The 27,695-nt window shown below is 37.5% G+C and overlaps 2 protein-coding genes across 3 annotated transcripts in view; both read left to right on the top strand.

The window, feature by feature from the left end:
- Positions 1-7,539, top strand: part of acox1 (acyl-CoA oxidase 1, palmitoyl) — a 37,471-nt gene extending 29,932 nt beyond the window's left edge. The window contains exons 13-14 of one of the 2 annotated variants that reach the window (XM_081381603.1): positions 6,362-6,568; positions 6,741-7,539. In XM_081381603.1, coding sequence (XP_081237729.1) covers positions 6,362-6,568; positions 6,741-6,791 — 258 coding nt within the window. In that variant the 3' untranslated portion in view covers positions 6,792-7,539. The remainder of the gene's footprint in view (positions 1-6,361; positions 6,569-6,740) is intronic. The other variant, XM_081381602.1, reaches the window with a different exon arrangement.
- Positions 7,540-12,747: 5,208 nt separating this feature from the next.
- Positions 12,748-27,695, top strand: part of LOC308700172 (inactive rhomboid protein 2-like) — a 349,694-nt gene continuing 334,746 nt past the window's right edge. The window contains exons 1-2 of the mRNA XM_081381601.1: positions 12,748-12,888; positions 20,136-20,208. The gene's annotated coding sequence lies outside the window, so the exon portion shown is untranslated. The remainder of the gene's footprint in view (positions 12,889-20,135; positions 20,209-27,695) is intronic.

Raw genomic sequence — 27,695 nt, 5'->3', positions numbered from 1 at the left:
AGCATGAGTTCTGGGAACCAAGTCCGGGTTGGCCAATACGGGGCCACCAAAAGGACCTGCTCCTCGTCCTCCCTGACCTTGCACAGGGTCTGTGCAAGAAGGCTCACTGGGGGAAACGCATATTTGCGTAAGTCCCGGGGCCAGCTGTGTGCCAGGGCATCCGTGCCGAGAGTTCCTTCAGTCAGGGAGTAATACCACTGGCAATGGGTCGTGTCCGGAGAGGCAAACAGGTCTACCTGTGCGGCTCCGAAGATTCGCCAAATCAGCTGGACCACCTGGGGATGGAGTCGCCATTCTCCCGGAAGGGGAGGCTGACGTGAAAGCTCGTCAGCCACACAATTGAACTCCCCTGGGACATGAACGGCACAAAGCGACCTCAGATGCTTCTGACTCCATAGGAGGCGAGTCGCAACATACGACGGGAGCGCAGACCACCTTGTCGGTTGATGTACGCAACGGTCGCAGTGCTGTCCGTACGGACCAGTACGTGCTTGTGTTTGAGAAGCCCCTTGAGGCGACACAAGGCTAAGCGTACTGCTTGCAACTCTAGGCAGTTGATGTGCCAATGCAGCTGGGGCCCCGTCCACAGACCCGAGACTGCATGCCCTTTGTACGTGCCCCCCAACCCTTGGCAGAAGCATCTGTGAACACCACAGCATGCCTGGAAACCTGGACTAGGGGCACTCCGGCCCGTAGAAACACAGGATCCGACCAAGGGGTGAAGGTTTGGCGTCAGTGCGGGGTGACTTTGACCCGGAACGTGCCGCTCTGCCACGCCCACCTCGGGACTCGATCGCGAAGCCAGTGATGGAGCGGTCTCATATGCAACAGACCGAGCGGCGTTACTGCGGCTGCCATATGCCCCAGGAGCCTCTGAAACTGTTTCAGTGGAACCGCTGACTTGCCTCGAAAAGACTTGAGGCAGTTGAGCACCGACTGGACGCGTTCCTCCGTAAGGCGCGCAGTCTGGGTGACCGAGTCCAGTTCCATACCGAGATAAGAGATCTTCTGCACGGGGCAGAGTTTGCTCTTCTCCCAGTTGACCTGAAGCCCCTACTGGCTGAGGTGCTGGAGCACCATGTCCCTGTGATCGCACAACACATCTCGCGAGTGTGCCAGAATGAGCCAGTCGTCGAGATAGTTGAGAATGCGAACGCCTTGTTCTCTCATGGGAACAATGGCCGCCTCCGCGACTTTCGTGAAGACACGGGGCGACAGGGCCAGCCCGAAGGGTAGGACCTTGTACTGATATGCTCGACCCTCGAAAGCAAACCGAAGAAATGGTCTGTGTCGGGGAAGAATCGAGACATGAAAGTACGCGTCCTTCAGGTCGATCGCTGCAAACCAATCCCGGGGACGGATGCATTCGAAAATGCGTTTCTGCGTGAGCATCTTGAAAGGGAGCTTGTGCAGGGCCCGATTCAATACTCGCAGGTCCAGGATTGGCCATAACCCACCGCCTTTCTTGGGTACAATGAAGTAAGGGACAACCCGCGCTGTCAATCGGCAGCTCGACGGCACACGGCATGCTGAACGGCTCAAGCCCTTACGAAAAGGGAGAGACGAACAACGTGCCGACGTGGTCATGCACTCATGAGAGAACATGAACCACCCACGAACGCAGCTTCAACACACTGATTAGGCATGTGAAACAGCGATCGCGGCCGTCAATGAGGACAGGAAACGATCACATCCAGAAACACACGAGGGAAACGTCATCCTGAAAAGGACGCGATCTTCACTCGTGTTGCTCTTTCAGGAAGAAAGTACTCTCTTTATTGTGCTGAAGCACACAGGGATCCAATGCGGCAACACAGCGGGGAAACGGCAAGCCCGCTGTGCGCACTCAACCGTTTACCAGCTGTGAAAACAGCTTTTGAATTAACAGCGTGTAGACGCAGCCGGCAGACAGGAATCACGTGGTCACTGAAACGCCGTCTCACCAACACAGAGAGATCCCCTCCCGAAACAGCAGACTCGTAGAGCGTAAGAAAGATACAATCTTAAAGCTCATTCACTCAGAGAGGACACAACCTGTCGGCTCCGAAGCAAAAAGCATTTGTGTATGCGCTTGCTTCCGCCTTTATACCCGCACTCGTAGGCGGGCTGCGGAATGCAAATGTTGCATGCTAATGTTCACTGGCTCGTTTTAATTCACTCGAAGGCAGTTGGTCTCCCTAGCGTGATCCCAATTCGTCAGGGGAACTCCCCCGACGAGGCGTCGGAGTTCCCTGATGACGAAAGGGAACTACAGGTATGTATGTTTCAACAGGGTTGGAACTCAACTCTGCAGATTTGTGGCCCTCCAGGAGCTGAGTTTGACACCCCTGGGGCCTGTACCATAATGGTAATTGAACAAACTAAGGGTTACAGGATTAGTTTTGAGTTGACAAATCTAAACCAATCCAATCAGGCTTTGTTTCGGGGACCACAAAAGTGATCACCAACTTTCTCCATCAACTCAGGCTTTAATCCTGAGTTCATGGAGCGTGTGCTTATCAGTAAGTGACATCAATAGCAAACAGCCAATCACATTCCTTGAAACATGCGGCGCTGCGATTCGGATTCACTTCTCGGGGATTCAATTCTCTCTACTGCTGATGATAAAAATATCTTACTATATCAGTGCAACTGGAAGTTGTTAAGTTAGTTTATATAGTTGATAATATATAGAGATTTTAACCTGTAAGCTCATGTAGTCATTTTAAAGCTTTATCTAAAGCATATTTATTCTAGAGTGTTTATATTACATAATGATCCATAATTAATCCATCCTTAATACATATCTATATATATTTATTTAAACTAATTGCTTAATAACAGTTGTTAAACTACAATACATTGCTTATGTGCAATGGATAAAGGGTATAATAATCATATAAAATAATTATAATAAATCATAATCACTAAATGCCAGAGGATTTTGTCTTTCAAAATCTTACTATATAGCAGTGGCGAGTGGGTGCTGCGTCATGTCAAAAAATGTGCCCAGTTTAGATATGTTGGATGGGTTTAAAAAGCGAGACGCTCACGTTCGCTCTACACAATGTTAGCTACTCACCTGCTTACTCTCATGACACATAGTAGCTGTGCTCCTACACCTAGTGAGAATATAGTTCCCAGTATTTATACGATTAAAAATGGTCTCTGTCTCATATAGCCTTGTTATTTGTACACGCTGTGACTATACAGATCACAACATGTAAATAGGAAAATGTTTGCATTATTTTGTCACTTATTGGGATTAGTATGCTACCTTATCCATTTACATCCAGTCTTTGTGCTAAGCTAGGCTAGCGGTGGGTGCGTCAAATAACACTTACAGAACGCACAGAAATGAAAAAGGTATGTATGGACTTATCTAACTCTGGGGGATACTGTGAATAAGCTAAAGTCCCAAAAAGTCGGAGTGTTCCTTTAAGACATGCCTTCACAAGCACCCCGTAAGAGCGGTGATTGTGAGGTTTGAGTTGAGGGAGGTGCAATAGGGACATTTTTAAAATGTGCTTTATTTTTGTAATTCCGTTGGTACCACTAATGTCGCAGAAACTACATACTTCACCTTTAAACGGTACAGTGCATCGACTTAGAACACACAAAAGATTCAAATCTAAATCAGACAACAAATAAGACATACCATGGCAGGTGTTAATTTAAATGTATGCAGGAAGTAAAAATAGAATTAAAGATTTAATTATTAATTATTTTTAATTAAGAATTAAAAATAAGTATAATATAATACAGATTAGTTGCTTATTATAAATGAAATACAAGTAAAATATAATTATAATAAATCAATAAAAATATATGTATTCTTTAAAGAGATGCTTCCAGAGGTCATAGATCCTCTTCTTAATATCATTCATTCATCTTTGTCATTAGGATACGTACCGAAAACCTTTAACCTGGCTATTATTAAACTGCTTGTTAAAAAAACGCAACTTGATCCTACAGAATTAGTCAATTACAGGCCGATCTCGTATCTACCTTTTCTGTCAAAGATACTAGAAAAGACAGTATCCTCACAACTATGTTCCTTTTAGAAAGAAATGTTATCTGCAAGGATTTCCAGTCAAGATTTAGACCATAGTACTGAGACTGCTCTCATTAGAGTTACAAATGATTTGCTCAGGGTTCGAAATGACTTAGGACTCTTGGGGGGTCCCCTAAAATTTAATTATTAAATTATTAAAAATTCTGAAGACTACCTTGCTACACTATATACTGTAGGCAAAATTATATGGACCAATGTTGAAGGTGGGATAATGGTCTTGGGATGTTTTTCATGGTTTGGGCTAGGCCCAGTATTGTAGTGGTGTCTGGAGAAGTGGCTATAATCTAACAGGTAAACCTCTAACTCTGGAGCAACAAAGTTACAAGTTCTTTTTCTCTCCATGATGCAGGATTCTAAATTAAGAAAAATAATATTAGCTTCCTAGATAGCTTACCAAGCTCTAATGTACATACTCATTCATGCTCAAATCACATTCACTTTAATCAACTCACAGACCTGGTTATCTTTCGTAATCACTGACTGGAAAAGTAGGTGGTTATGCTAGCTTTGAATAACTAGTCTAGCTGCTAGGTCTGCTATGGAAGCTTGTTTCCGCCACAGAATAAAACATTTTAAAAGAAAATTGCGACTTTTTATCTCACAATTGCGAGTTTACATCTCTCTGACTTTATTTCTCAGAATTGCGAGATATATATCTATTTATATCTCCCAATTGCGTATTATAAAGTCAGAATTGTGAGATATAAACTGAAAAAAAGTCAGAATTTCAAGTATATTTCTCGCAATTGCGGGTTTATATCTCATAATTCTGACTTTATAACACGCAATTGCGACTTTATATCACTCAATTTTGACTTTATAACCTGCAATTGTGACTTTATATCACGTAATTCTGAGATAAAAAGTCAGAATTGTAAGATGTAAACTCGCAATTGTGAGAAAAAAAGTCAGAATTGTGAGATTAAAAAGTCGCAATTACCTTTTTTATTTTTCACTCTGTGGCGGAAACAAGCTTCCATAGTCTGCTGTTAGCTGGCAGATCATTTGGCTTCATACACATAACGTTACAGATAGCAAAAAACGTTGACAAACGTTGATATTTTACTATAAGCAATTATGGAGATATAAATATAATCGAAGCACTTACAGGATTTTCATTCAGGTTTTCACTCTTTGTGAGGTTTCGTTTTGCCGCGTTCAGCTACAGTGCGTGTCTGCGTGAGCACCACAACAACAATCTGTGATGCTGTATAGGAACTCACACGGCTAATAGCTGCCCTGATTGCTGCCTCGCGCTAGGAAATAAATGAATTACTGTTATAAATATAAAACGTCACTAAAGACCTAGAATTTTCACAATCATTTTTAGTGTTAAAATACATTTGTCGGGGACCCCCCAAAATCCAAAAATAAATTATTATGGGGGGTCCCTAATGACTTATGGAGGGTCCGGGACCCCCCCAGACCCACCTCATTTCGAACCCTGGATTTGCTCTTATCATCCGATCGTTGTTGTATCGATGACGACAATGCAGTCCTGAACAAATAGACTCCTTCCCTTTACCTCTGTACAGATAAAACGTTATCAAAATGATTCCAGTTCGCATGGATCCGTGGAAACGACAAAAAATTCTGTATTATGCAGGCCAGACAAGTAATTTGGCGATGTCACTTTGTAAAGAAAGACTACGCACCTACGCACATATATATTCAAACGTGCATACCTATAGACTAAACACGTAATATGCATGTGCAATCCGTCACCACTTTCACAGATTTTGAAGTTTACACTAAACCGGCTACATGGTATAGGCCCCTGGTATTGTACTCTTCTTTTTTTTTTGTTAAATATGTGCTAATTAAGCTTAAACTATTATTGTTGTTATTATTGTGACATATTATTATAGTATTGTGACAAACATACTTTATCTCTGGTGAGCTTTTGAAATTGATTTGTCTAAAACTAGGGCAATGACTTTAGAGCTTTTATGTTTGCATGAATTCCGACTGTTCTAACTTTGAGCAATGTGTGTATATTCTAGTGTACTCCAAAAAGTTGACAACATTCATTTGAAGCAGATAAACACATTTACAGTCTTTCTATTCTGGTAAAACAGACACAAACTTTTGATGACTCTAAGATATAAATACATTTTTGTCTAATTGTCTAATACAGTGCTGTTTACAATGCTGACAGGGTTGGGCCCTGTCTTGTGGTTCACAGGGGTGTCCCACAGATTTGCAGTATGTCATTGGACATGGAGACAGCTGCTCCAAGACCAGCAGTTTAGCATATCTCTTTTAGGTGTAACAGCTGTTCCTGATCATATTTTTCTTCTCTGTCAGGCTGGTCTGCTAAGTGTTCCTCAGCTGACTCAGATCTCACAGAGGCTGAAGGATCTTCTCTCTGAGCTAAGGCCCAATGCAGTGGCTCTGGTTGATTCCTTTGACTACCGCGATGAGATGCTTGGTTCTGTTCTGGGGCGATACGATGGCAATGTCTATGAGCACATGTTTGAGTGGGCCAAGAGATCGCCTCTGAACCATACTGAGGTGAGTAAACAGTGCATTGGATGTCTGTGAAAATTTTGTCTTATTTTAGAAATGTGAATGTATCATATTCATGTCTGGTGAAGAATGCAATGGCAAATTGTGTTGTGCAAGTTAAAAACTTTTATTTTGTAAAATGATATTACAAGAACCTCATATTATTTTTTTTCTTAAGGTGCACGAGTCATACCACAAGTACTTGAAACCCCTACAGTCCAAATTGTAAGCAGTGCATTTATGGGAGAACAGAAGAGTCTGTCCAAGACAGCTAATACCGTTTGCTCCACCAGCTGTAGATTTCCTTGTCATCTACTGTAGAAAAGGACCTTCTATTCATCACATGTAAGGATTCTGATGTGAGAGATGAGATTATTTTTTGTTTTTGATTAATTTTAAATGGGTATGGTTCTGTTATGCATTCTAATTATTTAGAGAAGTAGGTCATGATTGCTGTCTCTATGCACTTAAAATAAATAATAATTTCAAGTAAATCCACATTCATTACTTTTTGTAATTGTATAGATTATTTGTTGTATGTAATATTTGCTTAATTTGTCTCTCTAGAGGATGTGATGTTACAATAAACATACCCCTGATCCTTCAAAATCAAATCATCAAACTATATTTGCATAAAATCCTAAATCCTCTGGGTCATAAACTTCAAATGAAATGCTAAAAGTGAATGTTTGTACTATGAATACTGTGAATAACTTGAGTTTGAATGCTATTTACTGAATAATTTAATATTTGAGGGTCAGACGTACATACCCTCTTTAAAGTCATGCCTTAATAAGACCCCCAGACAGGAATGTTTTAATTTTTGTAGCGAGAATCAAAATCAATGTATTGGTAGTTCTATTGCAATGATTTCCACCATTTACATTGAAGTGTACTGATCTGTGACTAGATTTTTTTCACACTGTTGTTATTTCAATTCTTATGCTGCATTAATAAAGGAAAATTATAACATTTACAGTTGTGTAAAAGTATTTTTAATTTACGTAGTGGAATTTTCATTTCTAATTACAATTAAAATATTTACATTTAAACGAATTATAAACACATCGAGAGCATATGGTAAACTCTGAAGCTTGTGTATGCCACTTGCTAAAACAAATCTCATCTCAAAGCTTTGGAACAGCATGATGCTAAGTAAAGTATGACAGAATATTAATTTTTGGGTGAACTATCCTTTTAAGGGTAATGCACAGTCCACAGCTTTGGGTCTACCGTAAAATTATGGTCTTTCTCCACCTTTCTAAAGATAGCACACTGATTCTTGAGATAAGAGACAAAACATGTCCTACACACAAATGTCCTCTTTATATTAAAAATAAAGAAATTCATTAAAATAAAAATGCTTAAAATCTTACATCTAAAGGAAATCTGGATACTCAGGACATTTATTGCTTTTATTTTTAAATAATTTTGTTAGTATTATTTTAAATGCATGCTCTATACTTAACCTGTCCTCAGCATGAGGTAACAATCTAAAACTGCCAAACAAAGTGTTTCAAATTGCAACAAATTAAAACATAATTCACTTTTAAATTGAAAGGCAGAGATCTGTTGTATATCAAACAATACAAAAAGTAAATCTTGTATTATAATTTCCATTAAAAAATGCCTATCAAATTTGTGTCCTCATTTTGCATCAACTATACGTCAAGATTTTTTTTTTAATTCTGAATAAATCAGGCAATTTCATGGTCATCTTTAACTCTGAGGACCCCTTTCCTATTTCCTGCTCATTGTAAATCTCACAGTAGATAGTCCTGAAGGTTTTATATAAATATATATATAATTTTTATTTTATTTTTTTTACATTTTATACAAACAATGTAAAAGTCTCTGCAGCCACAGCTTTAACATGTCAACTCCGTCATCCCGGTGTGATAGTTTCTGTAAATAGTTGTGGGATAAATCTTGGCATTTTTTATTAAGGCAGCTACAACTTAGGAAAAAATCACATTATGAAATAAATGTTTTTCTCCAAAACACGTTGGCCACAATTATTGGCACCCTTTTATTAATACTTTTTGCAATCTCCTTTTGCCTTTTTTCTCCTTTTGCCAAGATTACAGCTTTGAGTTTTCTCCTATAATGCCTGATGAGTTTGGAGAACAACTGACAAGATCAGAGACCATTCCTCCATACAGAATCTCTCCAGATCCTTCAGATACCCAGCTCCATGTTGGTGCTGCTTCTCTTCAGTTCACTCCACTCATCAGGTCAGGGAACTGGGACAGTCATAGCAGAAGCTTCATTTTGTGCTCTGTATCATTTTTTTTGTTGATTTTGATGTTTGTTTTGGATCGTTGTCCTGATGGAAGATCCAACCACGGCCCATTATACGATTTCAAGCAGAGGCCGTCAGGTTTTGATTTTTTTATCTGTTGATATTTGATAGAATCCACAATGCTATGTATCTGAACAAGATGTAGTTCAGCAGAAAAATATGCCCACAACATTAAAGATCCAACGGTATATTAAAATGTACACATGGGGTACTTTTTATCCTTGTGTGCACCAAACCCATCCAGTGTGTTTGCTGCCAAAAAGCTATTTTTTTAGTTTCATCGTGTCTGATAACTGAATTTGCTGGAGTTTGTTTTTGGATGAGTGAGGAGGATTTTTCTTGAAACCCTCCCAAACAACATGTGGGGATGTAGGGGTTGTTTGATTTTTTTTTTTTTTTTTTTTTTTTTTTTTTGGTAGGCTTCTGACCCCAAGACTCAACTAATCTCTGCAATTTTCCATCTGTGAAGTCTTTGGCCACTCAAACTCTCCTCCTCACCGTGCATTAAGACAATATAGACACACGTCCTCTTCCTGGCAGATCCGTAACATCTTTAGTTGATTGGAACCTCTTATAGGCAGGGTAGGTAGAATTTTTCTAAAAAAACAACATTCCAAATTTGTTTAAATTTGTCTTTATATACCAATACATAATTAAAATGTAAGTACTCTGAAAAAGAGAGTATAAAAATCGAGTGTCTGTAGACCTCTCACGACTGTTGTAAACACAGCTAATTATTTCCATTCACTCCACCCCCTCCCTTCTGAGCTCCTTCCAAAGCCACGCCCCCAAAACACATGAACGCGCGACGCCAAACGCTCAGGCTCAGCTGGAAGACGCATTTATTTACCTGAGACGAGTGGAGAGGAAGGAGCGCAGTGCATGCAGTGACATCATGTCAGAATCACATGTAATAAAATACCTAACTTTATCACTATAAATATAAACAAATAAGATTTCTTTTAGTACTCACTATCAAGCTAGCATATCGATACAGGTAAAGTTTAAAATATACTTTGTTTGATTCAGTAACAAGCTATATTTAGGTAACGAGCTATATTTATAAGGCAAAGCTAAAAACAGGTTGCATTGATACACGTTTTTCCATTACCATCAGTTACACTGTGATGAAGGTGAATTTCGTGTAAGATTCATAACATATACGGTGTTTTGCGAGTTTCCATGATGAAAACATTGTTGACTCTAATGAGGACTACACTCCGGAGACAAGTACCGCATCGTCGGGTTCGAGGACAGGTCCGGGGTCGAGGGCGAAGCAAAGGAGGTCGTTCAAGAGTGCGGGCAACCAGGGTCCGAGGAAGTAGTTTTTGCCTTGTTTGCCTTCGCTGACTGAATATGCAGGTGCTTTGAATTTTGAATGCTCTTTCTCTGCCATAATTTTACTCTTCGTAGGTTCTGCGCCTCTCAAATCAAACGGGTGCGCGCGCATATGGGCAGATCTAGCAACAGGGGTGGTAGCCATGGTTGCGAGAGTGAGTGACAGTCGGCCAAACCAATCAATTGTTTCGTCCCGAATGGAAATAATGAGCTGTGTTTATTGCAGATTAAAAGGTTTACAGTCACTCGATTTTTATACTCTCTTTTTCAGAGCACTTACATTTTAATTATGTATTGGTATATAAAGACAGTTTAAACAAATTTGAAAAAAAGTTTTTTTATAAAAATCCTACCTACCCTACCTTTAATTATTGCCCTGATGGTCAAAATGGGGATTTTCAATTCTTTAGCTATTTTCTTACAGCCACTTTCTATTTTTTGATGCTCAACCATCTTTTCATGCACATCAGAACTATATTATTTGGTTTTACTTATTGTGATGGATGATTAAGGGAATTTGGCCTTTGTGTTTCCTCATATTTAAACTCCTGTGAAACAAGAAGTCATAGCTTGACAATTTCATGTTCCTAGTCACCCTGGTGTGCTAAAAAAAAGGGTAAATATTAATTGGAATACTTCAGAGATATTTTACTCGTAAAAAATTCTAGGGGTGCCAATAATTGTGTCCAACGTGTTTTGGAGAAAAACATTTATTTCATAATGTGATCCCCCCTTTACTGAACACCAGTATTAAATAATTGAAGACTTTACAACGTTGTTGGATGAATCAAATTAAAATAGCATGCTTTTTAATGCGTCTGATGGAGTTGACACAAATTAAGTTATGGAGTGAATAAATGTACATTTTAGAAAAAACTTTTGCAGAAAAACCTGTTCCCTACATGGTCTGTAGCTGAGACTTTTGTCAAGTCAAGTCAAGTCACCTTTATTTATATAACGCTTTTTACAATACAGATTGTATCATATCTACGGTGACCGGGGGGGGACATGTTCGGTTCACTGATTTTTGTCGTGGCCACAACATATATACTCGTGGGAACGTGATATTAAGTCGTGGGAACGTCATAATATCTCGTGGGAACGTCATATTAAGTCGTGGCCACGAGATCATTTTGTTGAGGTAACGACATCATTATGTCGTTGCCACGCGATGCAAAGTCGTGGCCTCGAGATCATATGTTGAGGGAACGATATATTTTTCTCGTGGCCACGACTTCATATTTTGAGAGAACGACATCTATTTGTCGTGGCCACGAGTTGAGGGAGCCACAGCGGCCAATACTGTAACCGTAGCATAGACTGGGCTACAGCAGAGATGGAGATGACAGAAGAAATAACATTTTACTTTAAATTAGGAATGTCATATAAAGATATAGTGCGGTCTTTGGCATTAAGACATGGGTACGTTATAAGTGAAAGACACATGAAGCGCATTCTTAGACTTTTTTGTCGCACGCATATAGGGACCGTCTCAAAATTACATGCGACATTGGCATAAACGTTTCTAACTTCAATAGCATTTGAAGACAATGACTTACAGTCATAAAACCAACTGTACATTGTTCACCCAGGTCTCATGTATGATGCACGCCTTTTAGATTTTTGATATTTATATCAATAAACTGCTAAATTATATGCAAATAATATTGTTGAATATTAAATGTCTACAAACATATCAGTTTATAATTAATGTATTATTAAATAATAAAAACTAACTTCTAAAACATATTTTGTCCCCTTATCTCAAGAATCAGTGAACAGCGTTTTTGAGGGTCTTCGCTTTTGTAATCATTTGCCACTGGGTTGTCTGAATTAGTGGCTTCCCGGTTACATGCTGTAGCATTTTGAAAGTAGTGAATCCATTAGTATCTAGAAATGTTAGATCCATTGAGAACTCAACATATAAGCATGTAAGCAGTAGAGGTTGGCCATGTTTGAGACCAGAGGAGAAGGCCTCTGAGTTGGACAGGGGCATTGCTAGTGAGGAAAGGTGGACTGAGAACTTACAGAATTTACAGGAAAACTAATATAGCCTATCTCTATATTGAGATTACAGTGTATGTGTATTAGACAGTCCAACTGCAGTGGTCTTGAGTTTAGCAAAGAGTGCAATACTCTAATATAGTTATAGAGTATTGAATGAATACTTTAATCAATATTTAAAATATTGTCTAGTAGCCTATAGGCAGCTCACTGGAATTTGTAACATATTATTTTTTCGTTCTGGATGATCTCTAAAGTAAACTATTTAATAATAAAATAATAAAAAAAAGTGTCTAAGATGGCCTGTGATCCAGGGGTGTAGAGATGAGTAGAGAACTCTCCCATTTCCTATTCGACGTCATGTAGGAAGCGCTGCAGGAAGGGAGGAGAAAAATGAACCCCGGCTTTCTCGCAACACTCGTTCTCTTTCATGAACATAATTTAAGCATACTAGCAACTTGCTACACATAAATTACAACGTTTAGATACTTTTTTAAATAGTTAAACTTCTTTTAAATGACTCCCGAACGATTCGGATTTCCTTGCTGAATCAGTAATGTGTGAATGAAAGAAAAGCGAAACGCGTGGAGTGCTGGAGCCCACTGCACAGAAGAGAAAGAGTCACTAGTGTCTTAAAGTCAATGGAGCGTTTCTGGAGGACGTGCACTCATTTATCTGTTAGGTGAGGCAATACTAATGAACTCTGCTACTGTTTTGAAGTTGTGTTCAGTTTTTAAACATGTGAATTTAACCAGCGTTTCATTAGATATAGTCAAGCAGGTTTGAGCTGAAACGTAGAACAAGTTTAGAGATACAAAGTCGACCTTTGCGGTTGTCATGGGTTCAGCCACTTAGCCTAGTCTCCCTTTTGTTGTTCGTTATCCGATACTGTTTGCGACGGGGCAATGCAACTGTTTTATAAATGTCTGCTTAAAAAAAACCCTCACTGCTTCTTGAAAATTGAGTGACTTTTTTTTCTTTTGTATTTGTGAATTTTTCAATGTTGAGGAAGCCGTTGTGAAATCGAATCAAAGCGGTTTCAGATAATGCAACGTGACAACAGAGGCGCCTGCTACTTATTAGTGTTAAAAGTAAAGATAATGTAACATTACATGAGTGCCACACCATGAACAATGAGGTCTCTAATCGAGGCAAAGATACAGTAAATATGCCCACGTGTTGCATTGTAACGCCCATAGACCAGTGGATCTCAACCTTTTTGTCTTCAAGGACCACCACTACACAACAATATTTGAAATGCCCATTCCTCCTCACTCACAATTTCTACCCTATTTAGAGCTTGGCATAATTTGAAAGATGTATACCCTTTAGAAAAATAACCAAATAATGAGACACATCTTGATTTGTTGTTATTTTAGCTTATTTTAATGTTTATTTTGTCTTTTTTTAAATAAATTAAAGTCATCTTAATGTCCCCCTGTGCCCCGGCCCCCTATAGAGCAGTAACTACTCCAAACTAAAGTTGCAGCGCTATTTTCACAAACTTGAATAGTCAGGGAAGTTCTGTTAGACCACAAACACCAGTTGAAGAGAAAAAATAGGAATCACATTACTTGATGTTCATAGATTAAATAAACTGGCCCTAAACTTAAAATACATGTAGAAAAGTACAAATTATAATTATGTAATTTTAGTTTGATTCTCTTGTCCTCTTGATGTCATTATGTGGCTTGTTTGACAATGCTTTTAACAGGTTTTTACTTGTAGGCCTGTATGTAAATCAAATGTGTCAAACATATTTAGGCAGGCTCACCATGTCATGTCTTGTCTGCTGAAAAACAAGGATTTAGTCCATCCTCATAATATCGTCTTCAAATGTCTGATCATATGAGTATATGATCATCATTGGGTACATCATGCTCAGAATCATCACCTCCAAACATTCTGGCTTTTCAAAAACAATATTTTCTTTATGTTCTCTGTAGTTATACAGTTACTTTAATAATTTAGCCTAAGTATAGCTGAGGAATGTGTATCTGGTTTTCCTTTTGGCAAGTTCAGACTTGCTCCATTGAACAGTGAGATACAGTGAATGACATTGTTTGGGAAGTTGAATTGAGCAGACCTTTGCCACCTCTGCCAATTTGTTATAGTTTTGTTGACTGAATATATATATATATATATATATATATATATATATATATATATATATATATATATATATATATATATATATATATATATATATATATATATATATATATATATATACAGTGAGGAAAATAAGTATTTGAACACCCTGCTATTTTGCAAGTTCTCCCACTTGGAAATCATGGAGGGGTCTGAAATTGTCATCGTAGGTGCATGTCCACTGTGAGAGACATAATCTAAAAAAAAAATTCCAGAAATCACAATGTATGATTTTTTAACTATTTATTTGTATGATACAGCTGCAAATAAGTATTTGAACACCTGAGAAAATCAATGTTAATATTTGGTACAGTAGCCTTTGTTTGCAATTACAGAGGTCAAACGTTTCCTGTAGTTTTTCACCAGGTTTGCACACACTGCAGGAGGGATTTTGGCCCACTCCTCCACACAGATCTTCTCTAGATCAGTCAGGTTTCTGGGCTGTCGCTGAGAAACACGGAGTTTGAGCTCCCTCCAAAGATTCTCTATTGGGTTTAGGTCTGGAGACTGGATAGGCCACGCCAGAACCTTGATATGCTTCTTACAGAGCCACTCCTTGGTTATCCTGGCTGTGTGCTTCGGGTCATTGTCATGTTGGAAGACCCAGCCTCGACCCATCTTCAATGCTCTAACTGAGGGAAGGAGGTTGTTCCCCAAAATCTCGCAATACATGGCCCCGGTCATCCTCTCCTTAATACAGTGCAGTCGCCCTGTCCCATGTGCAGACCCCCAGTAGTACATGCTTCACAGTAGGGATGGTGTTCTTGGGATGGTACTCATCATTCTTCTTCCTCCAAACACGTTTAGTGGAATTATGACCAAAAAGTTCTATTTTTGTCTCATCTGACCACATGACTTTCTCCCATGACTCCTCTGGATCATCCAAATGGTCATTGGCAAACTTAAGACGGGCCTTGACATGTGCTGGTTTAAGCAGGGGAACCTTCCGTGCCATGCATGATTTCAAACCATGACGCCTTAGTGTATTACCAACAGTAACCTTGGAAACGGTGGTCCCAGCTCTTTTCAGGTCATTGACCAGCTCCTCCCGTGTAGTTCTGGGCTGATTTCTCACCTTTCTTAGGATCGAGACCCCACGAGGTGAGATCTTCATGGAGCCCCAGTCCGAGGGAGATTGACAGTCATGTTTAGCTTCTTCCATTTTCTAATGATTGCTCCAACAGTGGACCTTTTTTCACCAAGCTGCTTGGCAATTTCCCCGTAGCCCTTTCCAGCCTTGTGGAGGTGTACAATTTTGTCTCTAGTGTCTTTGGACAGCTCTTTGGTTTTGGCCATGTTAGTAGTTGGATTCTTACTGATTGTATGGGGTGGACAGGTGTCTTTATGCAGCTAATGACCTCAAACAGGTGCATCTAATTTAGGAAAATAAATGGAGTGGAGGTGGACATTTTAAAGGCAGACTAACAGGTCTTTGAGGGTCAGAATTCTAGCTGATAGACAGGTGTTCAAATACTTATTTGCAGCTGTATCATACAAATAAATAGTTAAAAAATCATACATTGTGATTTCTGGATTTTTTTTTAGATTATGTCTCTCACAGTGGACATGCACCTACGATGACAATTTCAGACCCCTCCATGATTTCTAAGTGGGAGAACTTGCAAAATAGCAGGGTGTTCAAATACTTATTTTCCTCACTGTATATATATATATATATATATATATATATATATATATATATATATATATATATATATATATATATATATATATATATATATATATATATATATATATATATATATATATATATATATATATATATATATAGTGTTTAGCCAGACATTGAGTAATAAAAAAATAAATTGTATGTTTTGTCTATGCAATGAAAGTCAGTGTCCAATGTTGTTTTGGACTCATTGACTTTCATTGTATATACAAAAACATTCTTTAAAATATCTTCTTCTGTCGAACACAACAGAAGAACAAATGACCTATAGGTCTGGAACAATGAATGACTTCTATCATTTGTCGTTTGTCATAAGCAGTTAAAAAGCAGCTTTAGACAGAATGAAGCAACAACAAAAGTGGATAGTTGTTTTTAAATTTCAAGCTCATAAAACACCTTAAAGGTATCATAAAAATAGTTAATTTGACTAGTTCGCTGTAGTCTTTTTACGATAGCTTTGTGCAAGTATTGTACACCAGCCACATAGACTACTTCTATGGTGCTTTTTTGCAATTGATGTTTAAAACAACTGTCCAAAAAAATCTACCTACCTTCATGTTCCCACTTTTTGGATGGAAAACTGTCCAGCCAATAGTTTGTTATAACCAGGAGTACTATGCGTAGATTTGATATGCTCGGTATAGACTATTTGCAACCACTGACAAGGTTTGTTAATTAAACATCTAAGGATTCTCTGCTGCTGGCCTTTAATAGCACTTATTGAAATTATCCTCATTATGGGCCTTGTAGTCATCACTTTACAGTATCTTGCAACAAAAGGACAAAAGGAAGCTGACATTTGAGCAACACACGTTACTTAACAATGAAGGCAAGAGAAATGCATCGTGGACAAATACAGTATGTGGCCTCAAAACCACCACATGTTACTGATATGAACCTAGATTGAAATCTTAATATTTTGTGACATATATTTTTATTATACTCTTACAGATTTGCCAGGTAGGGTGCCTCCATATAGCCATCAAATTCTAAAGCTCCATTTCAAACTATACAGTTACTTAAGATTATATGCGTGTTCTTTTTGTTCTTTTTGTGGTGATTGAGTTGATACTGGCTTCTGTGCATTAAAATACATTCTTGTTGTGTGAACAGATGAGAAGATGCATTTAACCTAGTGTAATAGCAATTTTAAATCTCAATGAAAAACACAGCATCAACAGGTGTAAGAAACATTCAAGAGGCAAAACTGTAATAAAGAGAAAAGTTTATTCTTTGAGGATTCTTTTCACAAAAAACGCAGCTACCCGGTTTGGAAAACAGAATACCTGTAGACTCAATAAAGCATAGACATTTTATACAGTTTCTTGGCAAAAAACTCCTCCTTCCAGGTTTCTTGTAAATTTCCAGAAAGATACCCCCTATCTTCAGCTGGTTCGGACTGGTTTCTACCCCCCTGATGCAAGTCACACTGTTCTCTGTCCCTGAGACACCCAAAGGCCTTCATCTATGACCTAATTGCCTCCTGCTTCCCTAAGGAGAGGGCCTGGTGCTTCTTTTATTAGTTAAATAACCCTGTATTCTCCAAACCAAACTCTTTCTCGTGCTCAGGTATTTCACTATCTTCCTGCCCATCTGTTTTATTGGCCTGCTCTTTCCTGTCCCCCCTCAGCTGCTGGAAAACCTCACAGAAACATATTAAATGGAATTAACAGTTTGAAAACAAATGAAAATAAGAAATACTGAATTTTCCCGTAACACTAGGCTAGAACTAATGCAAATTAATCATGAGAGTTTTGTCTTTGATTTTAACCCTTGTGCATCAATTTAAAAAAGTTACTCATAGGTCCAAAGAGGACAAAAATGTCCATGTCAAAAAACGGTCATAAAAAGTTGAAGCTTGGGAGCACAGACTTAACTTTGGTATCATTTTAAAGAATACCCTTGCCAGATTATTGCTGATGTTAAATTTTTTTTATAAGTAAATCCAAAAAAAAGTTATATAGGTTTAAGTTTATGAAAATTATTTATGAATATTATTTTATATAAAATATATATTTTATGAAACAAGTTGAACTCTAAAACGGCTAGAAAATCAAAGCCATAAATCTAAATAAGTTGTGTTCCAAATTTGAGGTTGATATCTCAAAAAATGAGCTTTCAGTAAGATTTTGTTTGGGCGCAGTACCAAACTGTCCCCATTGGATCCCAGCAAAACTCCTCTGGTCACACAGTGATTGGCTTTGTTATTTGCAGTTGAGTTTTTCTCTCTCAATACTACAAACACACACATGCACACAAACACCTTTTTTTTTATAACACACATACCAACCACACTCTGACATCCATACCAACACACCCACACAATTATCATTGCATAATTTATCCAACTGGCTCTATAATAGCTCAAAATTCATGCATTTAACAGTAACAAAAAAACAAAAACTTACTCATAGGTCCAAAAGGGACAAAAATGTCCAAGTCAAAAAACTCTCATAAAAATGTTATGCTTGGGAGCAAATACTTAAGTTTGGTCTCATTTTAAAGAAGACCCTTGGCAGATTGTTGTTGAAGTGAAAAAAGTGAAAAACGTGCAACCAATTTTTTTTATAGAAGTTTAAGTTTATGAAAAATATTTATGAACATTATAATCAATATTTTATATAAAATATATATAAGTATTTTGTGTAACTAGTGCAACTTTTTTTTTTTTCAAATGAAATGGGGGTGAAATAGTAAAATTACAATAAAAATAGACACCTGTGCCAAAATTAATGCAGCTAACATAAAAAAAATAAAAAAAACTTACTCATAGGTCCAAAAGGGACAAAAATGTCCAAGTCAAAAAACTCTCATAAAAATAAACTCTCATAAAAATGTTATGCTTGGGAGCAAATACTTAAGTTTGGTCTCATTTTAAAGAAGACCCTTGGCAGATTGTTGTTGAAGTGAAAAAATTTAAAAAAAAGTGCAACCAAAAAAATGTTATAGAAGTTTAAGTTTATGAAAAATATTTATGAACATTATAATCAATATTTTATATAAAATATATATTTTATGAAACATTTGGAACTCTAAAACTGATATAAATTCAAAGCCATAAATCTAAACAGGTTGTGTTCCGAATTTGAGGATGATATCTCAAAAAATGAGCTTTCAGTAAGATTTTGTTTGGGCGCAGTACCAGACTTTCCCCATTGGATGCCAGCAAAACTCCACTGGTGAACACAGTGATTGAATTTTCGATTTGCAGTTGAGTTTTTCTCTCTCAAATATTACAAGCACACACATGCACACAAACACATTTTTTTTTTATAACACACATACCAACCACACTTAGACATCCATACCAACAAACCCACACAATTATCGTTGCATAATTTATCCAGTTGGCTCTATAATATGCCGAAGCAGAAAACAGGAATAAAGCGAGTATTTGCTTTATAGGCCTAACCTGAAAAAATGGCACCATCTGATAAAAAATGGTAAAAATGTCAATTTTGAAGCCTTGCCAACAGAATGAAAGCCTATTAAAAAAGATTGCATCATTTTATAGTTAAACGGCACAGGGATTAAAAAACGCAGTTTTTGTTTTATGTAGTTATGTATATTGTGTGCTGCTACCTTGGCCAGGGCTCACTTGTAAATGAGATATTTATCTCAATGTGATTATTTCCCTGGTTAAATAAAGGTTTAATAAAATAATAAAAAAAATGGGTTTCAATGGGGACATTTTTGTCCTTAAGGTCCTAAGAGGAAGTATTTTGTGTAACTAGTGCAAAATAGATTTTTTAAAGAAAATGATGATGAAATAGTAAAATTCCAATAAAAATACACACCCGTGCCAAATTTTATGCAGTTAGCATTAACACAGGCAAAGTGATCAAAAAAACAAAACTGAAAAAGCCAAAAATGTCCTCAAGGATGCACAAGGGTTAACAAAGTTTTTTGAACTGGAGCAAAGTGTACTGTCCAATGTCAGGGTTCGCCAAAAAGACATCTGCAAAAAAAAAAAAAAAAAAAGAAGGATTTTGTCATCAGAAATTACATTTTCAGTTTGAACTCTTCAGCATTTCTTGTGAAAGAGGGGACTGACATCGTCATAACTACTTCTTTTGTATGTTTTGCAGAAAGACTGCCCTGAAGATGAGTAAGTGAATTACTGTTCCGAAAAAAAGGCAAACAGTGGTTCCGTCTGACATAGTAAGTGTGAAGTTTTTTAATGTTATGCTCTGGTGCTCACACACTCACTTGCAGGTTTGCTGTTGTGTGAAATATAGTTTTATCCCCCTCTACCCTCAATATTTTAGTTGACCTTTTTCACATTTCTGGGGTTCTCAGAAAGTCATTATAGATGGGTAAACTTCTATAGAGATGAATTTTGTACTTTTCATCGTGCAATCACGGATAATGTCATTTTAATAGTGTAATTTCATTGCATGAAAGCCATCAATAATTGTTTGCTAACATTTAACTTCATTTAGTAATGGATTAAAGCCTAAAGCAGTCTGTGTAGTTGTGAAATATTCAGTTCTGTACAGAGGAAGTGAAACCTGAGCTTTTTTCCATAATTAGAGGTTAAGATTGACCAAAAACATTCATCAGTCTTCTTATACTTTTCTGCTTCTTTCTGGCCCCCAGTTGCTGGTTATATAGTGGCATGTAGTATTTGTAGTATACAACAACTTTGTTAATGACATATTTAAACTCGCATTAGATATGTGTCTCACTTCTGTATGCATGGTGCAAGAAAATCATAGAGAAGGAAGTACTCATTCATGTTGCCAGATCTTGCTAGAAAAAAAAAGAGCAAACCAGACCAAGCCCATAATAAACCTAAATAGATCTAAATGCTTTATATTGAAAATAAGACCACAATATCACAACCCACAATTGGCCCTTTTGTTAACTCCATAAACTGGGTCAGTTTATGAGCCAAGCCCGTACAACAATACCAAAAACGCTTATAATAAGTGGATATAACACTGCAAGAGAGTGCTCTGCAAAGTAGTCTTCCAAGCATAAATAAAACATGACGCTTCTGTCGATGGTGGTTTGGTTAAAATTGTCAAACATTGTGAGCCTTTGGTTGCTGCAATATTACTTTGGCCGAAAATACCAAAAACACGAGATGCCAGGATGTTGATATAGTTACCACGGTGTCAGTCATCAGAATGAAATTGTATTACCAAAACTTGTGATACACTGATAACTAGTACTGATAATCAGGCTTGGGAGGGTTACTTTAAAAATGTATTCCGTTACAGTTACAAATTACTTCCTAAAAAAAGTATTCAGTAACGTAATCCAAGTACTATAATATGAAAGTAATGTAACTGATTACTTTTGGATTACTTCAAGGTCACGTATATAAATAAAGTCAAGCAAGAAGAAATAATAAACAAAAATAAATAAAATTTTTTTTTATTTATTAAGAATTTGGTCCAGTGTACAATATTTGCAAAATATACACACAGGCCTGAATATATATATTTATGTAAAGGGCTATACAGACATCTAGTGGCTAATGTATGGTATTACAGATTATTTTGTTTTATTTTTAACTAATTTTTAACTAAAAAATAAAAACACAACATTTAGTTGTGTAAAACAGTTTATTTTAAAATAGGCCTACATGTTGACTAAAGCCGTGATCTTTCTTAATTTGCCTGACTGAACTTGGGGCGTTGGCAGTGGGAGTTCCCCTACGTTACCTAGACAGCGAACATCCCGTTACGTGAGAAAAGATTAAGAAAGGACATTTTGGGTACTAAAAAAGATACTCTCCTAATTTCTACAAAATAGCAGCGGAATTTCCATTAATTAAAAGCGATTTTACCCGCAGGCAGCATCGTTTCTACTAGCAGCAGTGATTCAATCTGCGTCTGAGGAGATTGTAGAAAGCTGTTATTTGCACACACACCAGCGCGTGGCACACGTGAGTCATTACTGGCAACAGAACCAGGAACTACTGTATAATCAAGCAGCGCTTAATATAGTGTTATTATGCCAAAATACTTATTTATTTAGTTTCAAATGAAACCATTGTAATCCTGAAAGTATTCCCCCTTTTTTCAAAATGTAACTATAATCTGATTACAACGTTTTTTGACGTAACTGTAACGGATTACAGTTATTGGATTTTTGTATCCTGATTACATAACGCCGTTACATGTATTCCGTTACTCCCCAACCCTGCTGATAATTACTGATAATTCAAGTGTGCAAACAAGTGAAAATAATAAAATATACCATACAGTATTTAAAAATGAGGAAAAACTAAATAAATGTTTCTTGACAAATATAAACATTCAATATAAAAAAGATGTCCACATGGGGAAAAATGTGTTAACATTTTAAGAACGCTATAACTGTACTACTATAATTTGAAACCACAGCAGGGAAGATGTGTGACGTTGGCATAAATTTTTGTTTTAAACCTTCCTTGTTTAGACGATAATATGGTTACGATAAGCAGGTGACGATTTCGACAGTTCAAAATAGAGAGGAATAACAGATGTTTTTATGAAATGTAGTGGAGTAAAATGTACGATATTAGGCTATGCTTTGGAATGTAGTAAAGTAAAAGTAAAGGTTTCCCAAAATAAAAATACTCAGATAAAGTACAGATACTTGATAAATGTACTTAAGTACAGTAACTAAGTAAAAATAATTAGTGATGTCCACCACTGACTGTGGGAACCTGGGGTGGAATAGGTTGCAATGTAAGAGTCAATAAATGGGGCAACTTGTTAGACCGTGGGTTGGGACCTGTGTCAGTGGATACAGAGATCCTGGTACTTGAGAAATGTGACATGCTGTGGCTGTCCCAGCTCCAACACAATACCTTGGCTCCAATTCTTCCAAAATCAAAAACTGTTAGACATTTATGTTTCTGGAGTCCCTGGTTTCTGATATGCTGCTTTTCAAGCTGTCTCTGTTAGCTATTCAGAGAAGTGTTTCTGTTAAAGCAGGGACAATGAAGGATGTCAAAATGCTAAGATCTGGTCAGTTCCTAGTAGAATGTTAAAAGTGAATAATAGTTCATTCATATTATATGAAATAAGATTAATTTTATTAAGTATAAGTATTTTAAAGTTAGTTTTAATCTTTTAAACATGAGTTGAAGTGTACTTACTTTCGATGAAGTTAGACTTTTTTTACTCTTTTTTTTGTCTCCGGTTAAAGTCCACAGCTCTTTGAATTGTTTTCGGATTACAACCGTCCATAATGTCTGTGAGAATGAAACGGTACAAATGAGTTTTGAGAAATAAGAAGCATTGCAGATAAATAAAAGCATATAAAATAATAGACATATGAAATAAGATGAAATTTGATTAAATATAAGTATTCTAAAGATAGGGTTTAAGCTTATCAACATGAGATGATATGTTTGAGAAACTTAGATGAATTGAGATGCATGCAGGGGCACCGCTCCCCATCCTAACTGTGTATTGATGTTGTGTATTTGGTTTGCAATTTGTTTCTGGAAGCATCAAACAATTAAAAGGCAGGATAGTCACCTATAAAGTTTTATTATTGAGTGATCGTAAACGTGAACGAACGTAAACCATCACAGAAAACTGTCTCCCATCCTGTATTGTCTGGGAGACCCCAAAATGTGATCATTTTGACATCTCTACACTGACCAGGGCTGTGAGATCAATAGAATTAGATGTTTATACCTGTGTCTTCAGGGGTCAAAACAAAATGGCCAGGAAGTTAAATTTTATATACTCTTATCCATTGATTGTTATGATAAGCTAATCATCCTTTCTTCCTGGGGCAACTGTCTTCCATCCTGTCTTTCTAGGAGAAACTGTGAAAGAAAGAGGCAGCCCAAAAAATGACACCTCAATTCTGACACCTTCTGAAGATCAGAGCCTTACAGGCAATGTTTGATAGTATATCAACACAAGTTTTTAAATATATATTATTTAACAATATTTTAAATAACCTCTTTGATCTTATTCTATTTTTTAATAGTTTGTTTTTTAATTAGTTAATAGTTATGAGTAAATGGCTCTGCTGTTTTATTTATTTTCAGATGGTCTACACTGAAATATAGTAAAGCTGTATACTTTTCACTATTGGATTAAATTAACCTAAAATTACGACAGATCACGTAATAGCCATAAATTGATCAACAAACAGAGATAAAACATTAAATCTTTACATTTTTGATGGTTTACATTTTTTGCTATTTATTAGCGAGTCAAAATTAAGTTTTGTTTTTCTCCATAAGTTAGAAAAAATATCAGGCAGATGTGCATTAAAGCCAATGCGAATATATATTCTACCTATTCTAACTAAATCAACATAAGGTGATACATGAAACACAATATTTCAAACAGTTGAGTAAAATATAATATAAAATATATTTCAAATGATATGATTATAAATAAAATATATAATATAAAAATAAGCATCTTACTAACATTTTCTGAACCAATTTTTATAGTTTTAGCTAAATTAATATATAAAAAACACCTTGCATTTTTCAGAGAGCAGGATGTCCAAACCATGTATGAAATGATTTACAAAAATGCAATAAGTAGAAATATAAATTCTCTTGAGTGTTTCTTAGAGACAGAGATGTGTGTTTTTAGCCAAAATGGTGTGACAGTCGCAGCAGTGGGGGTAGAGACCGGCATGTTTATGGGGGTTCCATAGTCATAATGATTTTGTACTGTAACTTTATATTCTACCCCGTACACCTAGACACAACCCTCACAGAAAACTTTCTGCGTTTTTTACATTTTCAAAATATAAATAAATATAATTTATAAGGTGTTTTGCTCATGGTAAAACATGATTTTGACGTCTTCATTAAGTTTTGTTTTATAGAAAACTCTTTTTAAAAGATTTTCGTTTTGTATAAATTGTATCTTAATTTTGATCAATGTTTTATCAATCAATTGCCCGTATTTATTAAATAAGAAGCAAATATATAGCAGACAAAATAAGGCGCCGGTACGCGATCACTGCTTGTGAACTGGAGGGCGCCGAAACTCAACTTGTGCCTCACAGATTTGATAAATATAGGCTATATATTACAGAAAGCTTGAAATGTCTACTTTTATCTATCTATCTATCTATCTAACTTTTATCTATGTATGTATCTATCTATTAACTTATCAATCTATCTGCCATAAACTTCAAACTACCGTAAACTACTTTAAACTTCAAACCACTTCAAACTTCTTACGTTTAAAGCTCCCAGCTCCCAAGCAACTCCATAGCAACCAAACTTGAGTACCCTAGCAACCGTTTTGCAAGACCTATATCTCTGTATCAGAACATCGTATAGAGATGAGGTTTGGCTCTTTTGACTCATGCTAGCAAACAGCACTTCCAACATGCTACACATGCTAGCAGTGAATAGCTACATGCTAATAGCGATTAGTTAAGTGCTAAATCATACCAAGATCATGCAAACAACTATATCAAAACTCCATAGTAACCATCTGTGACAACTACCAACCACCTAGCAACACCATAGCAACCACCCAGAAAACCCTAGCAACCGCCTAGCAACACCATAGCAACCACCCAGAACACCCTTGCAACTGCCTAGCAACCACCCAGAATACCCTAGCAACCACCTAGCAACACCATAGTAACTACCCAGAACACCCTAGCAACCGCCTAGCAACCACCCAGAACACCCTAGCAACACCATAGAAACCACTCAGAACACCCTAGCAACCGCCTAGCAACCACTCAGAATACCCTAGCAACCGCCTAGCAACACCATAGCAACCACCCAGAACACCCTAGCAACCGCCTAGCAACCACCCAGAATACCCTAGCAACACCATAGCAACCACCCAGAACACCCTAGCAACCGCCTAGCAACCACCCAGAACACCCTAGCAACAGCATAGCAACCACTCAGAACACCCTAGCAACCGCCTAGCAACCACCCAGAATACCTTAGCAACCGCCTAGCAACACCATAGCAACCACCCAGAACACCCTAGCAACCGCCTAGCAGCCACTCAGAATACCCTAGCAACCGCCTAGCAACACCATAGCAACCACCCAGAACACCCTAGCAACCGCCTAGTAACCACCCAGAATACCCTAGCAACCGCCTAGCAACACCATAGCAACCACCCAGAATAGCCTAGCAACCGCCTAGCAACCACCAAGAATACCCTAGCAACCGCCTAGCAACACCATAGCAACCACCCAGAACACCCTAGCAACCGCCTAGCAACACCATAGCAACCACCCAGAACACCCTAGCAACCGCCTAGCAACCACCCAAAACACCCTAGCAACCGCCTAGCAACCACCCAGAATACCCTAGCAACCGCCTAGAAACAGCATAGCAACCACCCAAAAGACCCTAGCAACCACCTAGCAACCACCCAAAAGACCCTAGCAACCGCCTAGCAAAAAGCGTTCTGGTCCAAACTTTCTCAAGCCAACTTAAAGTTTGTCTTGACGAACTTTTGCATCTAGTTATTATTATTCTTCTGACCCTAAATTTACAACTCTAACTCCTCCTAGAGCTTTAACTCTACATACTCCAAACTCGGTTCAGACACTCAAACTGATCTGACTCGCGTTGCTATATCTTTTCAGACTGATCGGACTTACGGTTTTCCTAAAAATGACGATCAAAACTCGGAAAAACTCCCATTGACTTACATTGGGGAGTTCTAAAAAATTCAAATTTAGATTCAAACTCACCAACCGACGAAAATTCAAATCAAAATACCTTGAAGACTAAACCAAACTGCCGTTCTATATACTATATGAGCCATTGAGACTCATTTAAACTAATGCACTCTAAACTCATACACTTATAAACTAATTAACTTATAAACTCATGAATTCATAGACTTATGAACTCTAAAACTCATAAATTAATAAACTCTGAACTCGTAAACTCATTTAAATTTATAAACTCAAAACTCATTTAAACTTATAAACTAAACTCAAAAACTTGTACACTTATAAACTCATCCATTTATACACTTATAAACTCTAAACTCATAAACTCTGAGTGTGTGTGTGTGTGTGTGAACACACACACACACACACACACACACACACACACACACACACACACACACTCTAAACTCATTTAAACTTATAAACTCAAAACTCAAAAACTCGTAAACTACTTTAAACTTCAAACCACTTTAAACTTAAGTTTAAAGCTTCCAGCTCCCAAGCAACTTCATAGCAACCAAACTTGAGTACCCTAGCAACCGTTTTGCAAGACCTATATCTCTGTATCAGAACATCGTATAGAGATGAGGTTTGGCTCTTTTGACTCATGCTAGCAAACAGCACTTCCAACATGCTACACATGCTAGCAGTGAATAGCTACATGCTAATAGCGATTAGTTAAGTGCTATATCATGCCAAGATCATTCTAAGAACTCTATAAAAACTCCAGAGTAACCATCTGTGACAACTACCAACCACCTAGTAACACCATATCAACCGCCCTGAATACCTTAGCAACCGCCTAGCAACCACCCAGAATACCCTAGCAACCGCCTAGCAACACCATAGCAACCACCCAGAACACCCTAGCAACCGCCTAGCAACACCATAGCAACCACCCAGAACACCCTAGCAACCGCCTAGCAACCACCCAGAACACCATAGCAACCAACCAGAATACCCTAGCAACCACCTAGTAACACCATAGCAACCACCCAGAACAT

Source organism: Scardinius erythrophthalmus (genome assembly GCF_964197995.2).
Source record: "Scardinius erythrophthalmus genome assembly, chromosome: 12".
NCBI classification, from domain to species: Eukaryota; Metazoa; Chordata; class Actinopteri; order Cypriniformes; family Leuciscidae; genus Scardinius; species Scardinius erythrophthalmus.
Note: the sequence above shows the minus strand (reverse complement) of the source record. Positions and strands in the feature narration are given on the sequence as shown.